The sequence below is a fragment of the Corvus kubaryi genome, unplaced genomic scaffold (assembly GCF_017639235.1).
Source record: "Corvus kubaryi isolate FWS band 111438036 unplaced genomic scaffold, C.kubaryi_AGA036_p1.0 37209, whole genome shotgun sequence".
In the NCBI taxonomy this organism is placed as follows: domain Eukaryota; kingdom Metazoa; phylum Chordata; class Aves; order Passeriformes; family Corvidae; genus Corvus; species Corvus kubaryi.
This window is the reverse complement of record NW_024581060.1, coordinates 1420547-1441521: the sequence shown is the minus strand read 5'-3', so window position 1 is coordinate 1441521 and position 20975 is coordinate 1420547. Positions and strand designations below refer to the sequence as shown.

Below are 20975 nucleotides of genomic sequence, written 5' to 3'. Positions count from 1 at the left end.
ATGTTTGTGATCACTTAAGGTCTGCCCACAAGTGAAATTTAGGGGGCTCAACTTAATTTTGTATTAATTACTTAGAGGGTACCACTGATACCTTGTCATAAGCTTATTAAGCTACAGCAGAATGTGCCTAGAAAGAAGCTGAATTTATCTGGGCTTAAGTTTGATTTTGGGAAATAGCTGACATAAGGAGAGCTTAAATGTTTTAGTTTGCCATCCTGTGAGTACAGCTGAGGCAGGGACCTGGAAGGTGCTCTGTTTTGCTGTGGAAATTACAGTGGGTGTAAGGCAAACTGTGAACCAAATTAGTAAATTTCCTATGCTTTGACCTGTCTGAATGCTGTTTTATTACATGTAAACTTGTGCTGCTGTGTGCAGTTTTCCCGTAGCTCTTACAAGGAATGATGCTGGATGACACAATTTCCTTGAAGATCCCTATTTTCAAGCAGGGAAATAGTACTGTTGTCCAGGATAACAAAACAAAGAAACTGTTGAAGCCTAAATAATGGGTTGACTGCAACTTTATATTGTACAGGCGTGAATGCTTTGTACATTCACTTTGGGAAAAACACATCTGTTGTGGAGTGCACTATGTACCCAAACAGCCAGGTAGAACAACTAAGGGGGGGTATTTGAGGCTGTGCTGTCATAAATAGGAAGGACATCAAAGCATCCCATCTGCCAGTGCCCAGCAGCTGTTGGCTTTCTGAAGTTTTTGAAGATGGTGCATTGAGTGCAATTAGATACGGTTAAGAAGAGGAGGAAGTGTTTTTCTTAAACAGAGACTCAAAGCTGTAACAACAGGTCAAGAAACTTTGAGATCTTTGTCTTTAAATTGAGTCTGAGCAAAAGAATTACATTTCTGAGGAAGTGCAGCTAAGCAGCTGTTCTGTCACTGCAGAACATGAAAATCTGTGCAGTATGGAGTGCCAAGGGTAGTCCGTATGTTATGTGTTAGGTGGATGTGGCCTGTGCGCTTCTTGCCCACTTGCCAATCAGATGTGTTACTGGAGTCAAAGAGGAGGATAGGATGAAGTGGGCATGTATTAACCAGAATTTAAATGCTTGAATACTCTGGTCAGTATTTAGACATCAGTATTTATATCTCGTTGGTAATTAGACTGTAAGGTAGTAATTGCTTCTGAATTGTTACTTGAGAATCCCTTAAACATGTAGATTATCTAATTCTGTCAAGTTAATAGTTTTTCCATAATAGCTTTTATATAGATTGCCCGGAGAAATCCATAGTGGACAACTAAACAACTATTTATATTGCTTGTGAAATAGCAGAAGGGATTTGAAGAATTTCTTTAATACAGTTACTACATTTGGCTTATTTGTTAGTATGCTAATAGTAATAGTATCATAATGTTCAAAACTACAGGTCCTCAAAGTTTAAACTATTAATAAGTCTGTCACCGTGAATCTTGTTTTTTACACTGAAACCATTGTTCATGTATTTGTCAAGAAGTTTTTCTTAAGTGGTTACTCAGTGAATTCCTAATGTTAGCTTTAAGACTTTGATGCTGGTACTCAGATTGTGCTTGAGCAAGGGTGCAGTGTTTACTAGAAAATTGATCTAATTTTAGAAAGTATTCTGCTGTGTTTTATGGTTTACACAGACCAGGTAGTTTATGATCAAAGTGTCTGTCAAAATAATTGAGTACTAAATTTGGCTTTTTAAATAGATTGGTTTTAATGGATGTATTTTTAGAAAAGTGCCGGGATTGGTGTGTTTGATCTGTTTCTGTAGTCTCTGTAATGGTACTGTTACTGCTGGCTTTACTAAAGAGCTGATTTATGATAGTCATCAGTTGACTACCTCTGGGGATTGCAGCTTGACAGTCTTTGAATGTGATTTAGTGCTACAAAACGATATATGATTTGAGTTATATTATCAAATCCTTCATTAATCTGTTACATAAGCTTGAAGACTGGTATTACGTGCCATTCGCTTCTGCAGCTAATGATCCTTGTGCTGTGCTTAAGGATGATTTCTGCAAACTTCCAATTACCGCCCCCCCCCGCTTATGTCTCTATAACTATTAATATTATGTGGGTTTTTTGGAAAGTTGGTAACTTCCATTCACCCAGAAGTTCTATTACTGAATTGTTAGAGAACAATTCACAAAACAGTGGATTACTGATTCTTAGATGGTATTTTTTATAGATTTCTTTTTCTTAAGTATAACGCATGATTCTGCTAGGCTAAAGGATGTCTGCATTGTTTTCAGGCTAGGACTAGTGTAGTATAGTTATATCACTGATGTAACATTGGATACTGGCCACTTATTTCTTGCTATGCTGGAGGGTAGGTTTTGTCTTAGAAGTTTTTGGTCATTATTATGACTGCATTTGGTTTTAGCAAGCTCGTAGGAGGGTTTGTTCAGTAGTGTCCTCCATCCATTCACCATCTCATATGATCATGTGGGTTTTCTTTAAGGTGTTAAAATAAGTTTGTTGTGTCAGAGTCCCAACTTGAAGTGATTTGAAAACTGATACAGCCTCACCATCCTTGTAGGACAATTTGACTTGTTTTGAATGGTAGGCTGAAGCTCTGAATTCTATTCTGAACTCTTTTTTTCCCATGCAGTCTTGGTCCTAAGGGTTCCAAAAAGCACAGCCTCTTTCATTGGTTTTGTTTTCTTTGCAGCTGGCTTTGATCACGATTGTTACCTTGTTTAGTCTACGGAGGGTACCACATGGGAGAGGGAACTGGTAAGAATAGAAGCATCACTGCTCTGGAGGTGTAGGGGGGTGTTCAGGGAAGGGCTGTTATTTGTGAAGCAAGCTGTCAGTAGAGCAAAGGTGTCCTCAGCTCAGTGCCCTACTTGCTCTCAAATTGTGCTTCATAGCCTGTCAGAGCATAGTATGCTACTCTAGGTAAGTTTTAAAAAGGTTGGGAGATACTAGTGTTGTCCCTGTATTGATGTGATTTCTCTTAAAACTGGCTAGAGTTTATATTGCTACTTTAGTACTGTGTCCGGGTAATGTGGGATTGCTGTGGTCAAGGAGTAAAATCTAGGGTAATTTTGCATTTGAAAAATGCCTATGTAATGATCTGATCTGAATTTTGTATCCCTTTCTGGTGGCTTCATGTTTGCTGTGTGGGTAGTGCATGTATCTTTAAAATGCTAGACCTGTAGTAATGTTCTTAATCTTGAGTTTCTTCCTATTTTTCCTGCATTCTCACTAGTAATAAAGATTCCAGTGTTACATACGTGGTTCTGTCTCCATGGTAGTTGTACAAAAGGAGCTAAGTGTAGGACTTCTCCCTGAATTTTCTACTTAATAGTTCACATTTCTGCCAATTACATCTAGCTTTCTCCCCAGTAGAAATTCTGATAACTCTATCAATAAAGTAAATAAAATATATTTCAGTAAAAGGGAGAATTTCTGTTGAGGTAAAAAGCTGCCACTTTAAATTCTCCTTCAGAGTAAAAATTTCTCACTTCCAGAATTATTCCATTGTATGTGTTTGGTATTGTATATTGATACTTGTTTTTAAGCAAAAGTGTGTTATAAAAACTTCTAATGATAACTCATTCTGTTTCAGACACTGCTCCAGTATGCTGGCAGTCGGGGTGCATCGGAACATATTTTACCTTTTTTGGAAGTGTATCGAATCTCCATCCAAAGCTTTGCTAATGCAAGACCTTACTTGACTACAGAATGTGAAGATGTTCTTTTGGTACTTGGCAGGCTAGTGCTGTAAGTTTTAAGTTGGTATATTAATTTTTTTTTGTTTAAAAAAGGACTGCACTTTATAAATTAAAGGGCAAGCTGTTGAAATAGTTTATTGCTTAATTTGACAACTATATTTGCGATTTATCATCTAGTAAATGTCTTTGGTACATTTTTAATCATACCACAAAAATGTATTTGAGCATTTAATTAATTAACATGGACAAGTTCTAAGGCTTTGTTCTTCTGTATTTGGATAATCATGTAGGTATTAGGAAGGTTCTGCTCTTTCTGTTCATTCTTAAAACATTCTGCAAGTATTTTCTGTAGAAGAAACTTAGTGTAGTGCTCATTAAACAGAAGCTTCAATATTAGACCTTCATGCATGGATTAAGAAACCTGTATCCCTTGCTCTGCAGTTGCAGCTTTGTGTGTTCTGTCCCCTTTAGTGCAGGGGCATTCTGAACGTGCCCCTTATTGAAAAGGACATGCTGATTCGTGTTCATGGCAGTCTGAGTTGAGCTATAAGATTGCAAAGCAGACTAGACATGACTTAAAGCACAGCAATTCATGAAACAGAATAGAGAACTGTTTTACAGTCCATCAGCTGAGTTGGGATAACTTGTAGCTCCTCAAAGTCTGTCTTAAGTGCAAAGCAGCTTTTTGTAATTGAAGAGTGTAGCCTGAGGGCTTTCATGTACACTGGAGTATAATCAGTATAACCTGAGAAGGATAAGGTGATGTGCTGGTCATTCCTTGCTAGTGAGGTTTCATTTCAGGAGGGAGGGTGAAGATCTAGAATGTTGAATATGAAGATAATCATAGAATAAGAGTGATTCTGTGACTGTTCCTGTTTTTTGGGTTGTTTTTGTTGCCAGTCTCTTGTTTTGTGGTCTGAACTCAGGTATTCTCTTTAAGAACAACTTTAGCAGTGAACTCCTTGGTCAAATGCTTAATTTTGTGATGGACTGACTTGAAATATAAATGAAAGCTCAGAACCAGGTATCTCCAAATGATGCCTGGAATTATTTTCTTTTTAATTGTGAGAAATACGTGAACCAGGAGTGGTTTTGGGTTTTTTGAAAGCATGTGAAATCAGGAGAAGTGTGTCTTAAGTTTGTACTATGGAAACCTAAGACTTTAGCTGCTAAATCATTTATCTGGTAGGTAATACACATTTTTGGCAAAGTATCTTTATTGGTTTTGCAAACTGTCCTCTTAAGGATAGAATACTGTTGTCTTTCTCATGTTATCATTAATTAGCTTGTGTATTTGATTGTTTCCTATTTACGTAATATGAAAAGTTTGTCTGTTAGTGTCTGTTTGCAGCAGGGCATCTCTACTTGGAATATTTTCTATATATTTTTGCCACTGTTAGATACGTTGGGGTGTAAATCCCACTTCTGTATCAAAATTGCTTTTCTCTTTTTGAGAAATATCAGAATATTCTGCTTTTGCTAGTATGGTTTCTTCCAGCTTTCAGTGTGAGGAGTTTGTTGTAGCTTGTATATTCAGAAAACCTTGTGTTAGAGGACAGTAGAAAAGCTGACTTGCTGGAATCTCTTCTTTCTTGTAACTATTACATTTGAAAGGAATCTAAAGAATGAGAAATACAAGGACTGAGATGGAAGATAGGGTGAGGTAAATGGCATAACTGAATTAACTCTCCCACATTTTTCTTTTTCATAAGTTTCCAAGGGAGTGAGAGAGAAGTTAGAGCAGGGAATTAAAGATAAAAATTGAGGCTTCATGGGGGAGGAAGACTGTTACCTAGTTAGGGACACGAAGGCATACTGTTCCCATGTAATTGTGATTTTTGGGGAGACAGTTGGGTTGTCATACACACTGTGTTTTCAGACTTGATCCTCAGTTGGAAGTGAAATGAGCAAACTTGCTGTTTCAAAGCAGAAGTGCTCTACTTCATATTGAAATCCTCCTTCCCTTCCAACATTCTTCCTGAGAAGAGGAAAAGAACTTCCTCCTCCTGGCATCCTTCTCAGCAGGGTGAGCCAGTAACAGCAAAACTCGGTATACTGTGCTTTTCCCTGCTGCATGCTGAGGTCCTTTGTGTGTTCACAGTACAGCTGACATGATGTAGGGACTGTGCCTCCCATAAGAAACATGATGCTCATGCATTGTGAGATATTGTTGGTCCACTGCCTAACATTAGGAAACAAAAGGAGAGCTTGGAGTGGTGGCTCTTGTAGATCACAGATGTGACAAACGATTGGAGGTGGGGGGTGGGGGGGAAACAGGAATGTTCTTTTTGACCATGGCCATGAAGTGATACCTGCTTTGCTTAAGTGGAACTTGGACAGGTTATTCTCACAGCCCCAAAGAACAGTGCATTCCCCTCACCAAAGGTATTGCCTCTGTAGAAGAATTAATAAAGAATTAGCCATATCAGAGATGTCTTTCACTGACCATTAGTTAGCTGGCTATCCTTGTGAATCTCAGGAGACCCTTGAAGCTGGTTGTTCACTCAAACTTCTGCAAGTGCTTTATTTCTGAGGCTGCTGTGAGGGGAAGTGTCATGTTACCATCAGTATGAAAATTTTACTTCCATCTGAAAATGGTTTATATGATACTAAGATTAATATATTAAAGTTCAAAAAGAAGAAATACTTAGTCATAAGTCATGTTGTGTTTGCCATTAACTATGATTTGACTGCTTTTCACTCTCTCCTGTGTGCTGCGATGGCACTGAACTGAAAGGGAGCTTACCACTTCTACAACTTTGAGAAGGTGCTTGTATGGTTTTTTTCAATTATAAAAAGAGAAAGGAGATTTGAATGCCATCTGGTTTAAGTAGCAAAACTGTATTGAATCAGTAAGACCAGTCTGCCTCAAGCTTGGAGCTCTCTCACCTATTGGTTGTGCCTATGGAATCTAACTGGTGTTGCTTCCAGGAAGAGTGTGCTTCCTTCCCACAGCACTCTGTGAGCAGGCACACGTAACACTTAGCTTTATGTCTAATAAAGCAGTTCTCATCCCTAATACAGCCCAATACACTGTTGCAGTTTGATTCACTAGCTTGCATTTACCCCTCTGCTGTCTATCATTAAGAGCTAATTCAACTCCTAATAAGCACGGGATAATTCCTGGCAACAAGTGAACAATTCCTGCTGATAATCCAATGTCTAATGAGTCATCTTTCTGTCTCTAAGAAGATTAGAATAGGAAAAGTGTTCTAATACAATCTAAAGATGAACACAGTTCTCAAAGTTTTTAAAATTTAATTTTAAAACTTTCTGTGAATGAGGTATAAAGTGATTACAGAAAAATTGTATGCAAATAATATGTTGAATTTTGCATAGAGTTATTAGTTCCAAAATAAAGAAATTCATGTTTAGGACACCTCTTCCTAAAAGATATTTTGAAATTGAGGTTGAAATTTCAAAAAAGATATTTTGAAATATTATTCAGATGAATAATATTTTTTCTAATAATGTAAAAATTCAAGCACCCATTACAGTTTATTTGCAAAAATTGTGATTAAAGTTCGGAATTGAGTTTTTTATAGGTAGGCATTGTGGTGGTACTGGTAGAGTAGGGTTAGAAAGGCTTGACTTCATGACGTGATCCTGGTGTTTTGATTTGTGGCCTAGCCATGACATGTAAACTTCATTTAGTTGCATTACAATAAAGAGGGAAATGTGATTTCAGTGACAGGTGTGTTTTAAAGTATTGTATAGTAAGGACCAAAAGAAAGAATTAAGCTAAACAGTCTGTTGTCCCTCTTGGCAGTAGGGAAGGCTGTCTAGTTTTTATGCAGCTATGTGTTTGAATCAATTCTTACAAAAAAACGTAGTTAATTGATTTAGAATTCTAATTATTTTTCTGCCAAGGAAATTGTGATTGGAATATCCTGGATATTACTTTTACAATTGTGCTCTAAGTTGTTTTACGTGGTGGCTTATATATCTGGAGCTCCAGACTTCTTTTGGAGTGGCTTCCAGACCAGAGTGCTCTGTGTTGGGATCCTGAGGAAGACTTGAGGACTTGCAGCAAAAGAACTTTTGCCTTTTGGTTCAGATTAGTCCTGTGTTACTACAACAGACAATTCTGGAGGCATGAATTAAATCTTCTTGTCTTGCTAGACTACCTCACTCTGTATATACAATGCTTTGAAACTGTAATTGCAGATTTTTTCACTGTACAAGTAGCAATTTAATGCTTAAGTTTAGAAAAATGATGTTTAAAAGCTTGCTTTGTCATTTTGTTCAATGATATTATAGCATATTATAGCCAATATCATATATATGAAAAAGCAATGTTCTAGAAAAAGTTATGCTAGGAATTGAAAGTGGACATAGGTAGGATTGATTGACTAAGTCTGAAAGTGAGGCATGCATCAAAAGACTTTACAAAAGCACATTGACCATGAAGTTTGCAAATGTGTTACTGGGTGTAGAGTCTTTGTGTGACATGGATGAAAATGGGACACATGCTTAGGGATTTTTTTAGTTGGTTGGTTTGTTGTTGGTTTTTTGTTTGGGATTTTTTGTTAGTTTTCTTGCTGTTGTTTTGTTGGTGAGGGTTTTTTTTGTTTGGTTTGGGTTTTTTATGTTAAAATAGATTTCAGGTGTTTTGTAAAGTTGGTTTTGATAGCCTATTAGCAACTACCTGGGTCTAAACATTTGGGCTGGTGAATTAACTGCCAAGCTGGAGTACAAGGCAAAACAAAGTCGTGATTATTTTATTAAGTTGAAACCTATGACAGTTGGAATATCTGGTGGTTCTGTTGCCTGCTTTTTCATCATCAGCAGTCTCATGCCTAATGATGTGAATAATGATGGAATGACAGTGGTGAAGGCTGTTGTATTTTTTGCCAATCTAATAAAAGTGCTTAGAGCTTTTGCAGGTCTAAACCTCTGTTTCAAGGAACCAGGATTGGGAGTGAACTCAAACATGGGAAATGTGAAAAGGATGGCCAGATACTTATTCAGTGTTCATCCATTTGGTCTTGTTGATGTACATGACTGCTGAATCTGGTTAAAAACTGAGTAGGCATAGCATTTGGTTGGTAAGTGTTCAATGCATTTATCAGAAGTCAGGAGGAAGATGGACATTGTTTTTGAGTACTAAGCAAATCTGAAACTCATGTTTGCTTTATGGTCATCTCTTCCACTTCCCTGAGCTCAGTTCTCCTGTGTGTCTGTCTGTCTATCTAATCTATCTACTATAAGACCGAATGTGTTGCCCTGTCATTCTTCTATTTAATATTTGAGAGAGGATGTTTTGAAGAAAAATTAGCAAGAGTTGAAACTATCTAACAGTGTAGATGTAGCTTATAGCAGTGATTCAGTGATTTTTTTATAGGTGGTGTCCTAGATTTGTTTTCTTTCCTTATATTGTTGTGATTTATGAAAACACTTCTGCTGTGTGTAAGTCTTGTGTATCTCTAGAACAGTGTGTCACGGTTAACACTTTTAGTTTGTCTGGGTCTAATTGTTCAGTAGGGTTTTAGGCAATCCACGTGTCCCTTACAAGGTTGGATAGGTCCTGTTTGAGAACAGTATAGGCAGCAGTCCTGCCATGGCAGGTCGCTGTTTGTGCTGTAGGTATTGGAATGCTCCCACAGTTGGTATCAAAGGCTCATAAGGTGTTTCTTGGTGCAGATGCTTCTCCTGACATAATTTGTCCAGATCCATTTTTGTGCTGATGCATGTGTCTTCTGTCAAGCTGTTTTTCAGTTTTATTTTCTTATATAAAGTGCTGAAATGTTGTTAGGTGAAGCTGGCTTTCATTCTCCCTCGAGGCAGAGACCGTGCTGGACTCCAGTGAGCTTTATTTAGAATGGTTATTAGGTTTCCTTTGAGAAGAAAGAACAGAAATTCTGTGATGCAATGTTCCTGAGCCACATGGAATGTATTATCTTGTATGATAAGATTAGCTACAATCTAAAATTAGTGAGCTTGTGTGTAGTAAAAAGGAGTTCCATATGATGAATCATGCCTGATTTACAGGCTGTTTCCAGGCCTTTAATTGATTTGCAGAATTGGACATGTTTCAGTGTTACTGTCATTGCTTATCTGAATACTATGTGTCACAAATGTTATTTAATGTAACAAGAGAATGTGTTCAGGTAGCTTGTTTACTTGCCTTTTGCTTTTCCAGGAGTTGTTTTGAGCTACTGCTTTCAATTCCTGAAAGTGAATTGCCACATGAGGTGTGGTTAGGATTCCATCAATCCATTCAGGTAAGTGTTCTGAATTTCTTTTTTCCAATTTACATATTTAAAAAAAAAAGGCTGCATTTGTATTCCTTCTCTTCTACCCTTCCCCTGAGTTCCATTTGTCCTGCATTGCTGTTACCTAGGCAGCAAGAATTTCTGAGCAGCAAAAGACTAACTGTGGCAACTGCATTGGGAGTCTTAAGGCCCAACAGCATATTTATAACCACACAGTTGATGGCAACTTAAGCAAGAGAACCTTAGTAAGTCTTGATCTAATGATTTGTGTGAGAGACAGAGTTAAATGAAGTGATTTAACAGCTCTGAAGCATTACTTTGATGATAACAGAGCTGTTGTGGAGGTCTGAGTGGCAGGTAAATGTCTACCTGATTTGAGAGGGATGGAAATGGTAGGACAGGTCTTTAGTCCAGGTGGTTCTTAGAAGTGTTTCTTTGGAGGTGGTGCTAAAGTAAGTTCATACTACTACATTCCTACACTCAAATCAAGATGGCTAATGTAGAATGTGTAGGAAGAAGAGATGTTTTCTGGGTTTTAGTCTGGAGGTAGTACCTAGGTGTCTGCAAGAACTGGCGTTCCTCATGGAGGTGAAAGACAGGAGTGGTATTGCTGTATTCATATTGATGGGCCCTTCCAGGACCAGGGACTTCTCTGTTTCTGCTATTGCCTGTTCTGGCTTTAACTGACTGGTGAAGTTGGAAGCTAATCTCAGTTATAAGTTACTGAAGTGAAGACCTTAGCAGGAAATAGTTGGAAGTGAATTTAGACCTTGCAGCTGTCTTTATCACAAGACCTCATACCCATTTGACTGGGGATTTTCTCAGTCTCTGAGGCTTCAATGCTGCTGCATTAGCTCTGAAGATGCTAGTTCTGAGCTTCTACTTTTGTTTTGCCTGCAGTCAAGGAAACAGGAGGTGTGAAAACTTTTCAGTAGACTGAAGATGAATAAACCTGTCACTTTAAACTGAGAGAAGCAATCTAGTAGAGCTTTGTTGTCCTGCTAGTAGTGGAAGAGACAGAGATAGTCTGTGCTTGTGTGATTCCAGGTGTGGAGAAAATTCCTTTTCCTGAAATACCATGGAATATTTATTATCATGGGAACCCTAAAAACAGTTGGGTGTGGCATGTAACTGGTAATAGAAAGAAATGCGGTAGGTGGAGTTTAAATCCTGTGGCCTTAGTGGTGTCAAGGATTTGTCCTTTATTTTGAGTGCGTAAGTCCTGTGACTTCTTTAGTGACTGTAACAGAGCACAATGGACATTGCAGCACTCCAGAGCCAGGTTTGAAGGTGTATCAGTTTGTTTTGACAATGCCCAGCTATGCCGTCTGTTTGGCTATTGGCCAAAGGCTGGGTCTGTGCTCTCAACCTGTTCGTTTGTGGGGATGCCACAGATAAGAGTGGTCAGCCACAGTTTCATCTTTTGTATTAGGGCTGGTGCAAGACATTGAAACTTATTGTTTCCAAAGTAGCTCTTCTTTAATTTACTAATACAGTCATTGTAGGGTAAAGAGGAGTGAATCAGAATCACAGAGTATTAGGTTGAAAGTACCTCAAGGACAGCTTTGTCCAGCCTTTCTTGGACAAAGGCGGGGTCTAGACGAGATAGCCCATCACCCTGCCCAGCTAAATCTTTAAATTGTTCAATGTTGGAGAATACACTACTTCCGTGGGGACATTATTCCAGTGGCTGAATCTTCTCATTATGAAAAATTTTCCTTCGTTGTCCAATCAGAATTTCCCCAGGAGTAACTTGTACCCATTACCCCATGTCTTTTCCATGTGAATTCTTGTAAAAAGGGGATATCCGTCATTTTTTGTAGCTACCCATTAAATACTGGAACATGGTGATAAGGTCTCCCTTAAGCCTTGTGATCTTATCATACACTAAAAGGCATATATATTTGTAACTGAGATGGCCTAGACATGAAACAAGATGTTCTCTTATATTCAGAATATGGGAGGGCATATACAGGCTTTTTTTATTATAGCAGAGTTACAGTGCAGCTCTAAAAGTTGCTAGCTTTTAACTGGAGGGATCTGCAGGGAGAATTCTTGTTACCAAGTTTAGTAATTTCTATGATGTAACAAACCTGTACGTTTCCAGGATTTTGAAGCGAGTGATCGAACTTTGATACTTCTGTCAATAGAGAGCAGGTTTTTAGTCCGATGAGATGGCTCTATTTATGCTGAATACGTTGGAAGGGAACTGTTAAATTCCAGTGGTAGTGGTAGAACAGTGTGATGTCCCACTCTTAAGAGGGACAGAGCATCCAAGATTCATAAATGCTTGTGGCCTTAAAGATCTACAGAAGTCAGAGGATGCACAAAAACTCACAAAGTTTTATTAGTAAATTACATGCTCGGCATGGAAATTGGTATGTTAGTCCTTGACCTACAGTATAAGCACACAGCAGTGGAGGTTGGATAAAGGGCTAAGCTAAGAAGGAAGAGAGAGAACAAGAGAGAAAAAGAGATCACCAGTCCTGGTTCCACTGTTGGTCCAGCTGATGGGATGTCCAGGATCCTGGAGCTCCCACCCAGGCTTATTTGGGGTACCTTTTCATAGATAGGTTTTCCTGCCCTGAAGACAGGTTTCTCACTTTGTATGCAAATTAGCTATGCAGTCATGTGCAGTCCAGTTTTTCAGACCCCTCTGAAAATGGGTCAGAGCTTCAGGGGTCTTGGGTGGTCTTGTTCCCCCTGCTCCATCCATCCCCACTTCTCAATCTCATTCTTGAACTTGTGCTGGATTGTATTGTGCTTATCTCCGGGAACAAGAACAAAGATGTTTTTCACGGAAAAGTGCTGACCTACGTCCACATGGCCCCTTCTCCAGCTACATTTTGTTCTTTCTCACAGTGTGTTAGTACGAACAATCCTTGTGTGTTATTACCAGCAATCCTTGGTTAGGTCCTCAGCATCTCATTATTGATGTTTGAGACATACAGATGAGCCCTTATCTTCTGGGGTTCTGCAAAGAGTGGTGCAAGCTCAGATCTCTCATGTCAACTTTTAGAACTAGGGAAAATTTAAGATGTGCTGCTGCTAGGAATAGTAATATATACTTGGCTTTTGTAGTGACTTTTTGAAGCTACATCTTCCAGGTTTAGCATGCATCTAATGCTCCTCATCGTTCAGATAGTGAACTGGTTAAACATGGTGGTTTTCTGAAACCTTGCTGAAGAGGTTTGTGGACTTTCACAAACAGGTGTTTCTAATAAGATTTTGAAGTAGCACTCTGGCAGAAATATGAGAATGAGAACCCTTGTCCCCTGCCTGGGAATACAGTAGGAACCCACTTGTCACCACAGAAGGAGGACGTTAGTCATATGGAGGGCAATAGAGACCTTCAGATAGGAATCACTTACCAGCTGTCTTGTAGGTTTAAAGCCTGTGTGTGACCATGTTAATGTGCAGATCTCTCTCCTGCATCCAGTAGGAAAGCACCTCAGAATAGTATGTTAGCACATGCCCAAGACTGATGGATATAAACGTGCTTATTGCTTTCCTAACAAAACGGATAAGTGTGGCTTCTGAGGACTATAACCCCTAATATGGGAGGTATTTTTCAGATCTGCCTGCAGTAATTGTTGCTCTGTAACAATCTACGCAGATAATGGGAGTCAGTGAAACTTCAAATAAATTTTCATCCCAGGAATGTGAAAGGTGAGTGAGGGCTTGCATTTCAAAGCACCAAGGTATGTGGACTGTCCTAGACCTGAAAGTGGAGTGTCACTGATGTCCAGCTTATATACAAAATGCTGGCAAAATCTTTATTTGGTGTCTGAACCTGTTTGTTCTGTTATCATAAATAACAGCAGTTATGTCCTGCAGTCACCCATGAGTAGTTTTCCTTATCCCTAAGCAAGATCAGAGGAAGCTTGGCAAAATGAAAACAAGATATGAGATTGTATGGCAGGAGTCTCAGCATGGATTTATACAGTGGCAGCAAGCAAAGGGGTGCAGACACAAGTGGGGAAATGCTGTAAAATATGAGTGAAAGGATTGGGGCAGAATTACAACAGGGCTCTTGATACAAGTAAACTGTTAACCTGAGGGAGGAGCTCAGTGGAGAGGTACTGTGTGGATTGATATAATCTAGTCAGGTGAAGAAGGTAAAACTATGCATTCAAAGATGTCTTTAGTGGGAGTAGGGATGTGTCATTCTGGGTATTGAATGTGGGTTGTGGAACAGGGTTCCCTTCAAGCCTTAAAAAGAGCATCAATGCTTTATTTAGAAAAACTGTGAGTTTAGTGTGAGCATAAGCCAAAAACTTTTGTGAAGCTGTGGTAGATGCTGATCACTTTAAACTGTCAGGACTGAAAAGTCCTGATGTCTTCAGTAAACTGTTTCAAGGCTTGTCTTTTCTTTTGAACTTTGTCCATAGGCTCTCACTGTATTATTCTTTCCTAACTTCATCTAGAATGAGATGTTTTATGTCCTGCTCTTTAGAACCTGTTTATGGTGTTGTCCTAACTTAATGAGATATGTATATGTAAATGTTGCATTAGATTTCTTCAAAGACTTTTGATGTATTCATAATAGATTTTTGCAAATATTCCCATTAATATTAGCTTTATATTCTTCAGCAGGTCCAATGAGGTTCAGCTAAGCACTGTAATGGAAGGGGAGTGTACTGACAATAGTTAGTTATTTATGCTACGTGTGTTGGTGAATTTTATATTTGGTATTTTGGTATTGACACCCTGAATCTCAAGCACAGTGCTGACGCAGCAAATCAGTTTGCTCGTATCAAAAGCCCCTTCTTTCTCATCTTTTAGGTACTTTCAGCCCTTAATACAGAGTTACTGAAATGTGAATGATCCTCATAATTGGACTGGGCTCTGCTGGCTGTGTACTATGTCCTGAAGCCCTCAGATTAGGGAACAGTTGCTATTGGGAAGACATTGTTTACGTTGGATATCTGGATTACTGAATGTCATAATCTGAGGGACAGTGGTATTGTCAGTAGCAGTACCTCACCTGTGTCCAGGTTGTATGATTTTTAAAAAAATTTTTTTGTCAGCCATGTCATTCCAGTAGTGATGGCAATAAGTGGGCTGCTCTGGCTGTTTCTGAGGCTGTGGCTTCTAGCTTCTCAGTGCTTTGATTGGTAGTTCCATCCCTTTCTAGGGTATAACACCCATGTTGAATACCTTTGCCGAGCTCAGTAAAGCTCATTGAGTTCAGTCTTCCAGGTGAAGTTTGAACACATAGGCTCTTAAATGCTGATGGGTTTTTGGAGTTAGTCTTTGACCTGATCTACACTTGAGACTGAGAGAGGTTAAGGCTGTAATGTTAGTGTGAGGGAAGAGAATGCATACTGGATGCTCTGGCAACCTGTTGTGTTGAAAAGACTTAATGCTGTGTGACATGTAGTTGGGAAAGGCCTAAAGTAGAGGTTGTTAAAATGGGCTTTTATTGATTTTATTTTTTTTTTCTATTTTTAGGTAAGATCCAGTATCTCTTCTAAATGCACACCTGTAGCTGTTTTCTTAATCATTCTCAAGACTGAAGATAAAATAATATCTATAGACTTCCCATAGGAAGTAACTGCCAGTTACAGAAACTGGGCTGTGGTTACATATTTCATGGATGCAAAGTTAGAGCAGTTTGTTGTTTTTCAGTGATGTTTTTAAAGCTGTCCTGAGGCTACAACTTGAGTATCTTTTGGCAGTAGCATTGTATTAAGCATTGGGTGTCATTCACCTGGCTGATTCTATTGGCATGCCATTTAGCTCAGTGTAAACTGGGGAATTGATCATGCTTTAATTTTAAAAAGCAAAACAAAACAAAAAAACCCCCACTTCTTCCCTGAGGGTCTTTGTGATGAGTTTTGTGCACTGTTCCAGCTTGCACTGGAAGCAAAGACTTGAGAGGAGGAACAGCTGTGAGCCTAAGGATTGCTTAAGTGATGTTCTCAAACGCTTAAACACAGCCTGAAACCTTTGTGTGTCAATCTCTCAGTGCTGTTAGCTAAGAGCAGTTTGAGTTCTGGTCAAGAGCATGTGAAGTCACTTGCATCTTTAGGGTCCAGCTAAATTAAATGACTTAGCTTTGTGAGTAACATTTCAGGCTCAAAGCCAGAAATCAGTCATTGCAAGCAGCCTACTTGGCTATCTTTGCATCTGCCAATTAGCACTAGCTCCTCTACCAATACCAACACCTGATTTTTGAGGTAGTCTTACCAATAACTCACTCACTAGTTTTACTTTCTTTCTAATCATTTTTAGAAGTAGTGTGATCTTTAATGATTTCAGTTAGCAGGTTGCTATGAGCTAACAGCTGGAACATAGTTACAACAGTTATCTAAAAATAAAATTAACTTTGGGGCAATATCTACAGAAAATCTTTGGTACTGCTATGGATGATGAGATTGTTAAAGTTATCAAAACTGCTTGATTGTTGCATTCGGCTATGAGACTTCTAATTTTATGGTTCTTAGAAGGTGGAAGTCTGCACTATAGTTCTGCATTTGGAAAGAACTCCTAATGTGTGCTCTTTTGCTCACTTCTGGTGTTGGTTTGTTTTTTTTCTTGCAGTTGCAAAAATACTCATGGTAGGGCAGAAGCACTGACTTCCACAAAGTGTGCTTTCAGACGTAGTGAAATTTCAGTGTGTTGAATCTGCGGCTCTCTGAAGGTTTCTGTTGTGGCAGAGTCATGAGGTCACTGGAAGAAAGCTCGGTTACTTTCTGAGCGAAGAGTGCTGATTCACCTCTTCACTCAGAGTAAGAGGGCTTTCTTAAATCAGGGTGCTCAGGATCCTGCCCCACCAAATGCTGTCTTTAAGAAATGGAAAATGCACAAACTGTCATTAGTCCTTTAAAAATCAGAATGTTTACATATGGAAACACTTCCCGCACACACACAGAATTTCACATGACTCCCTCGCTGGACAGCTCCAACTAACTTCTGGCAATATAGTGAAGATAAAGACAGCTCTAAGATTTTCCTTTTCACCCTCTCTTCTAAAGGTGGTGGTCTTTGCTGGACATGCATCACTATGGCAAATGAATTGTACAGGACAGTTGCAAACTAGGTGTTGTACTGCAGTGGAATTTCAAGTTTTCAGGAATCTCTTGATTATGCTCTGTTCGAGACTGTTCAACATAGCTAGCCTTGTTTGCAGTAAGAGCTCACTGTTGACCTACACTTAAATGACAGACCCTAGAGACCTGTGATGCCAAACTGGAACCTAGCCACCAACCTGTTCTGATACTTGGGGTTGTACCATATGCAGCACTTGCATTTGCATGTGTTGAGCTTCACTGAGTACCTGTCAGGGATGTTCTGCAGCCTGTTGGATGTCTTAATGGCTGCCTGCCCAACAGTGTCAGCTGCTCTTCAGGTTCTGTCTCACCTGTGGGCTGGCAGAGAATGAATGTGCTTTGTCCCATTATTCAGACAATAAATGTGTTAAAAATACCAGCTCACTGTTGACCCTGAGAAGTGCTAGTGGGAGACAGCTGCCAGTTGGGTTTTGTAGTTTGTCACAAGCCTTTTAAGTCTGGCTTTTGAGCTGGTGTTTTCACCTGTATTTTGTCCACTTTTCCTTATTTTAACAATTTGGTTTCAAAGATACTATGGGAGATTGTCAGAAGCCTTGCCAAGTATGACTTATGTCATCTGTAGCTTATCACAACAGAAGGTAGTCAGATTGCTGGATGTAGTTTCCAGGAGAATTTGTCCCATGTTCTTTCTCGAGACAGGCTGACTGGCCTGTAGTTCCCCAGGATTTCTTACTCTTGGTGATTTCTTCAAGTTGCTAGAAAGCTTTCCCCAGTGACTATGACCTTACAGAGCCTTGTACTGGACTTGCAGTGATATCCATAATGTCCATCTACATCCTTGGCTTCTGTTTGATACCATGGATGCTAATGTGATTAAGATGTTCTCTGGCATGCTGGTTCATGCCTCTTCCCCACGTCCAGCTCTGCCCCTGTTGACAGGGACCAGGAAGGCCAGAGTGCATACCTTGACAGGAAAATTTGAGGCAAAGTTATGGAGTACCTCAGCCTCCCTAGTGTCTTCTGTTACTCGATGTCCTGTTTAGCTCTTCTCAAGCTTTTATTGGTCCATCCTTTTGTCAGCCAAGTGAAGAAAACCGGAGAGATCCACGTGTCTGTCAGCTTGGCCTCTAGAGCTTTGTGTTTCCTCAGAGTGTGGTATGATTTGTGTCCAGGTGTGCGAGCAGCAAGTGATAATAGTCTTAGAGCAAGCCTCGACAACTTCTCTGCAATATCCCACATCCAAGTCCCTGTCAAACACCAAACTTTATGAGACATGGAGGCTAATTGTGAAGATTAGCTGAAGATTGTGAATGTGTAGAAAGGACTTTAACAATGACAGCTGATAGCTTGGTTTGTTTCCTTTCTCCTTTCCCCTTTGGCCTATTACAGTAAAGACTGGTTATAGCTGGAAGTGCTGTTTATTTAAAGGTGAGTCTGGACATTATGTTACTTTAATGTCCTGACTAGCATAGGAAGATTGGCCTAGCTATGGAATACAGTAATACCCATTTCTAGCATCAGGGGTACATTTGGGTGCTACCTTATCAGCTTACACAGAAACACAGAAAATACGCCGTACTTTTACTTGACTTCCCTATGCTGCTTCTGAGATCTCCTCCAGATACTTAACACCTTGTGCTGCAGAACACTACCCAGTGTTCTTGCTGTCCCTCTAAAATTTCACAATTCATTGTGTGCTAGATGAACAAGCAGTAAGTTGTCTGCTATAATGAGCTTTGTAGGAGTGTCTACATGTTTTTGTGGTCCCGTTTGGATTGTTGGAATATTCACTTGGTATTTGCTGGGAATGATTCTAACTTTGCCTGTATTCTCAGCTTAGTGAAAGAATGCCCTAAAGTTACGCACAGGCTCTCTAAAGAGGTTCATACACATAATTTTCTGTTGTAGAGACTGACAGACTGTCCAGAGAACAAAATGGATCTGTATAAACTTGCTGCTGGACATAGAGTTCAGTGGTGCTCTAGTACTTGAGTTTATTACATACAATACACAAATATGCTATGGGGTACTTGGAGCAGACACATGTAATCAGGGAGTGAGGAGAGAAGAACCCTGTGTTGACTATGCTTCACTTTAATTTGGGATTTATTAAGTACCGTATCTGATAGGATGGTTTCATAGATAATCCAGAGGAGTCCTTCAAGAAACTTGAGAGAGTTGTGGATCAATGTAAATGAACCCTTCACTGTAAGAATGTAGTTTTCCTGTCATGAGTCTTTTACTGTGAATAAAACCTCACTCCTTAGTGGGGAGATGCTTTGCCCAAGAGTTAAAATTCAAGTTCTCTTGTGCAGAGAGTTGTGCAGTACAGTTTGCTGCGGTATTAGAAAGGAAATAGACTATTGTGTCAAAATAGTGAAGATGGTCTGAAATGACATCTGATATTGGATATTGCACATCAGTATCTGGTTTATTAAAAGACATCTAATAGTTAAATGCAAAGATGCTCTTTCTTGTGAATGGTTAATGGAAAAATGTTGGTCATTTTCATAGCAGATTCCCTTGGCTGTAGAAGGTAACTCACAGACTTAAACATGTCTTGTGTGTTGCACTGTGGAAAGTGGTTCATTGGTGTCTTTCGATAGCCCATGATACAAAGTTCTTTGGTTATTCTCATATTTTTAGTGGTCATAGCACTAGCTCCATTTAATTCTGATAATTCAGAACACAGAATTGATTCCAGTATATCTGAAGGATACAACAGAGGCTATCAAAAGTAAGCCTGAGGTTAAAGATTTTTAACAAATATGAACAGCTTGAAACTTAGCTCACTGGAACTAGGGGGCATTGCCCCGTATTGAACTTAAGATCTGCTGTGAGAAGCATTTTTACTGAAGGTGTAGCCACAAATTGCTTACAGTTAGTTGGCTTTATTTGTCAGTGTTAGGAAATTCCAAAAGGTGATATTTTAGTTCTTTGAGTTCAAGTCATCCTACATCTGTTTTCCTACTAGGGACATGAAATGCCTGGAATTTGTTTGAAGCTGCTTTCTTTTCTGTGTTAGACTCTAGATTCTTCCCATGTGTAATGTCTTTTTTTAATTCCTCCTTTAGTCCTCAGATTTCCAGAATTCAAAGTGGTAGGGCCCTGATCACTCTGAGCAGTGTGCTGTGTATAGAGGTTTCGTGAGTGAACTTCACCTGGAGGCCTGCTGATTGTGGAGAGTCTCTGGATGAGGCTTCACAGCAACTAATCTGTTAGGATCAGAAACCCCTGGATCTTAGAGTAAATGCACTGGACATAGATTAGTTTCTAAGAAAATAGCATCTTCATATCCAGTAGAAGGATGTTTTCATCTTAATGATGAAATCTCCCATGGCATTCTCCAACTAGTGACTGATGTCTTTCATGATTCTCAAAGTGAATTGACCGGCTCATCTTTAGTGTTAATACTAAATGTACAATTTTAGACTCTTACCATTTTGTTACTTATTTTGAAAACTACTTTGTCTTCCTAGTTCTTCAATAGCATTATATGCTTTGATACAAAATCATCCTTTGTCTTTTATACAATTCTTGGTTTTTGGTTTGTTTTTTTTTTTTTATATACACACGTACATGGAGAAACGTAAAAATTGCAGAAGAGTTACAACTGCAGAATAAGCTTTTGGATTTAAGCCATTTCGGTCAACTCAGTAGTCTGAAATGGGAAAGTTTTGCTGTAGGATTAGAGAAGTGAAAGTACATGGAACTACTAAAATCCCAATGAAAACTTGTCAAAGCAGTAATGACTGAGAGGAATAGTGTGAAAGTATTAGAATATAGTGAAATATTAGGATAGATAATATAAAATTACATTGGCTTTATTTTTAGCTAAGACTTTTAATGACTTTTTTTTTACATTTTATAGGATTCACATGATGCTTTACTGGAATTTGGGAATAACAACCTCCAAATATTGGTGGATATCACAAGGGAAGGGGTATGGAAAAATCCAGTTCTTCTTAAAGTTCTATCCCAGCAACCAGTAGAAACTGAGGAAGGTAAGAGCGTGTTTTTAGAGATGATGTGTGGTTGTTCAGAAATTACTTGGTGCAGTTTTGGTGAGTAAGCAGTGATTTGAA

At 39.0% G+C, this 20975-nt stretch overlaps 1 protein-coding gene across 1 annotated transcript in view; it reads left to right on the top strand.

Annotated features, from left to right (window-relative positions):
• Positions 1–20975, top strand: part of RLF (RLF zinc finger) — a 60579-nt gene that overhangs the window by 1859 nt on the left and 37745 nt on the right. Inside the window, exons 2-4 of the mRNA XM_042022535.1 lie at positions 3554–3708; positions 9802–9883; positions 20762–20894. Of these exons, the coding sequence (XP_041878469.1) occupies positions 3554–3708; positions 9802–9883; positions 20762–20894 (370 nt within the window). The remainder of the gene's footprint in view (positions 1–3553; positions 3709–9801; positions 9884–20761; positions 20895–20975) is intronic.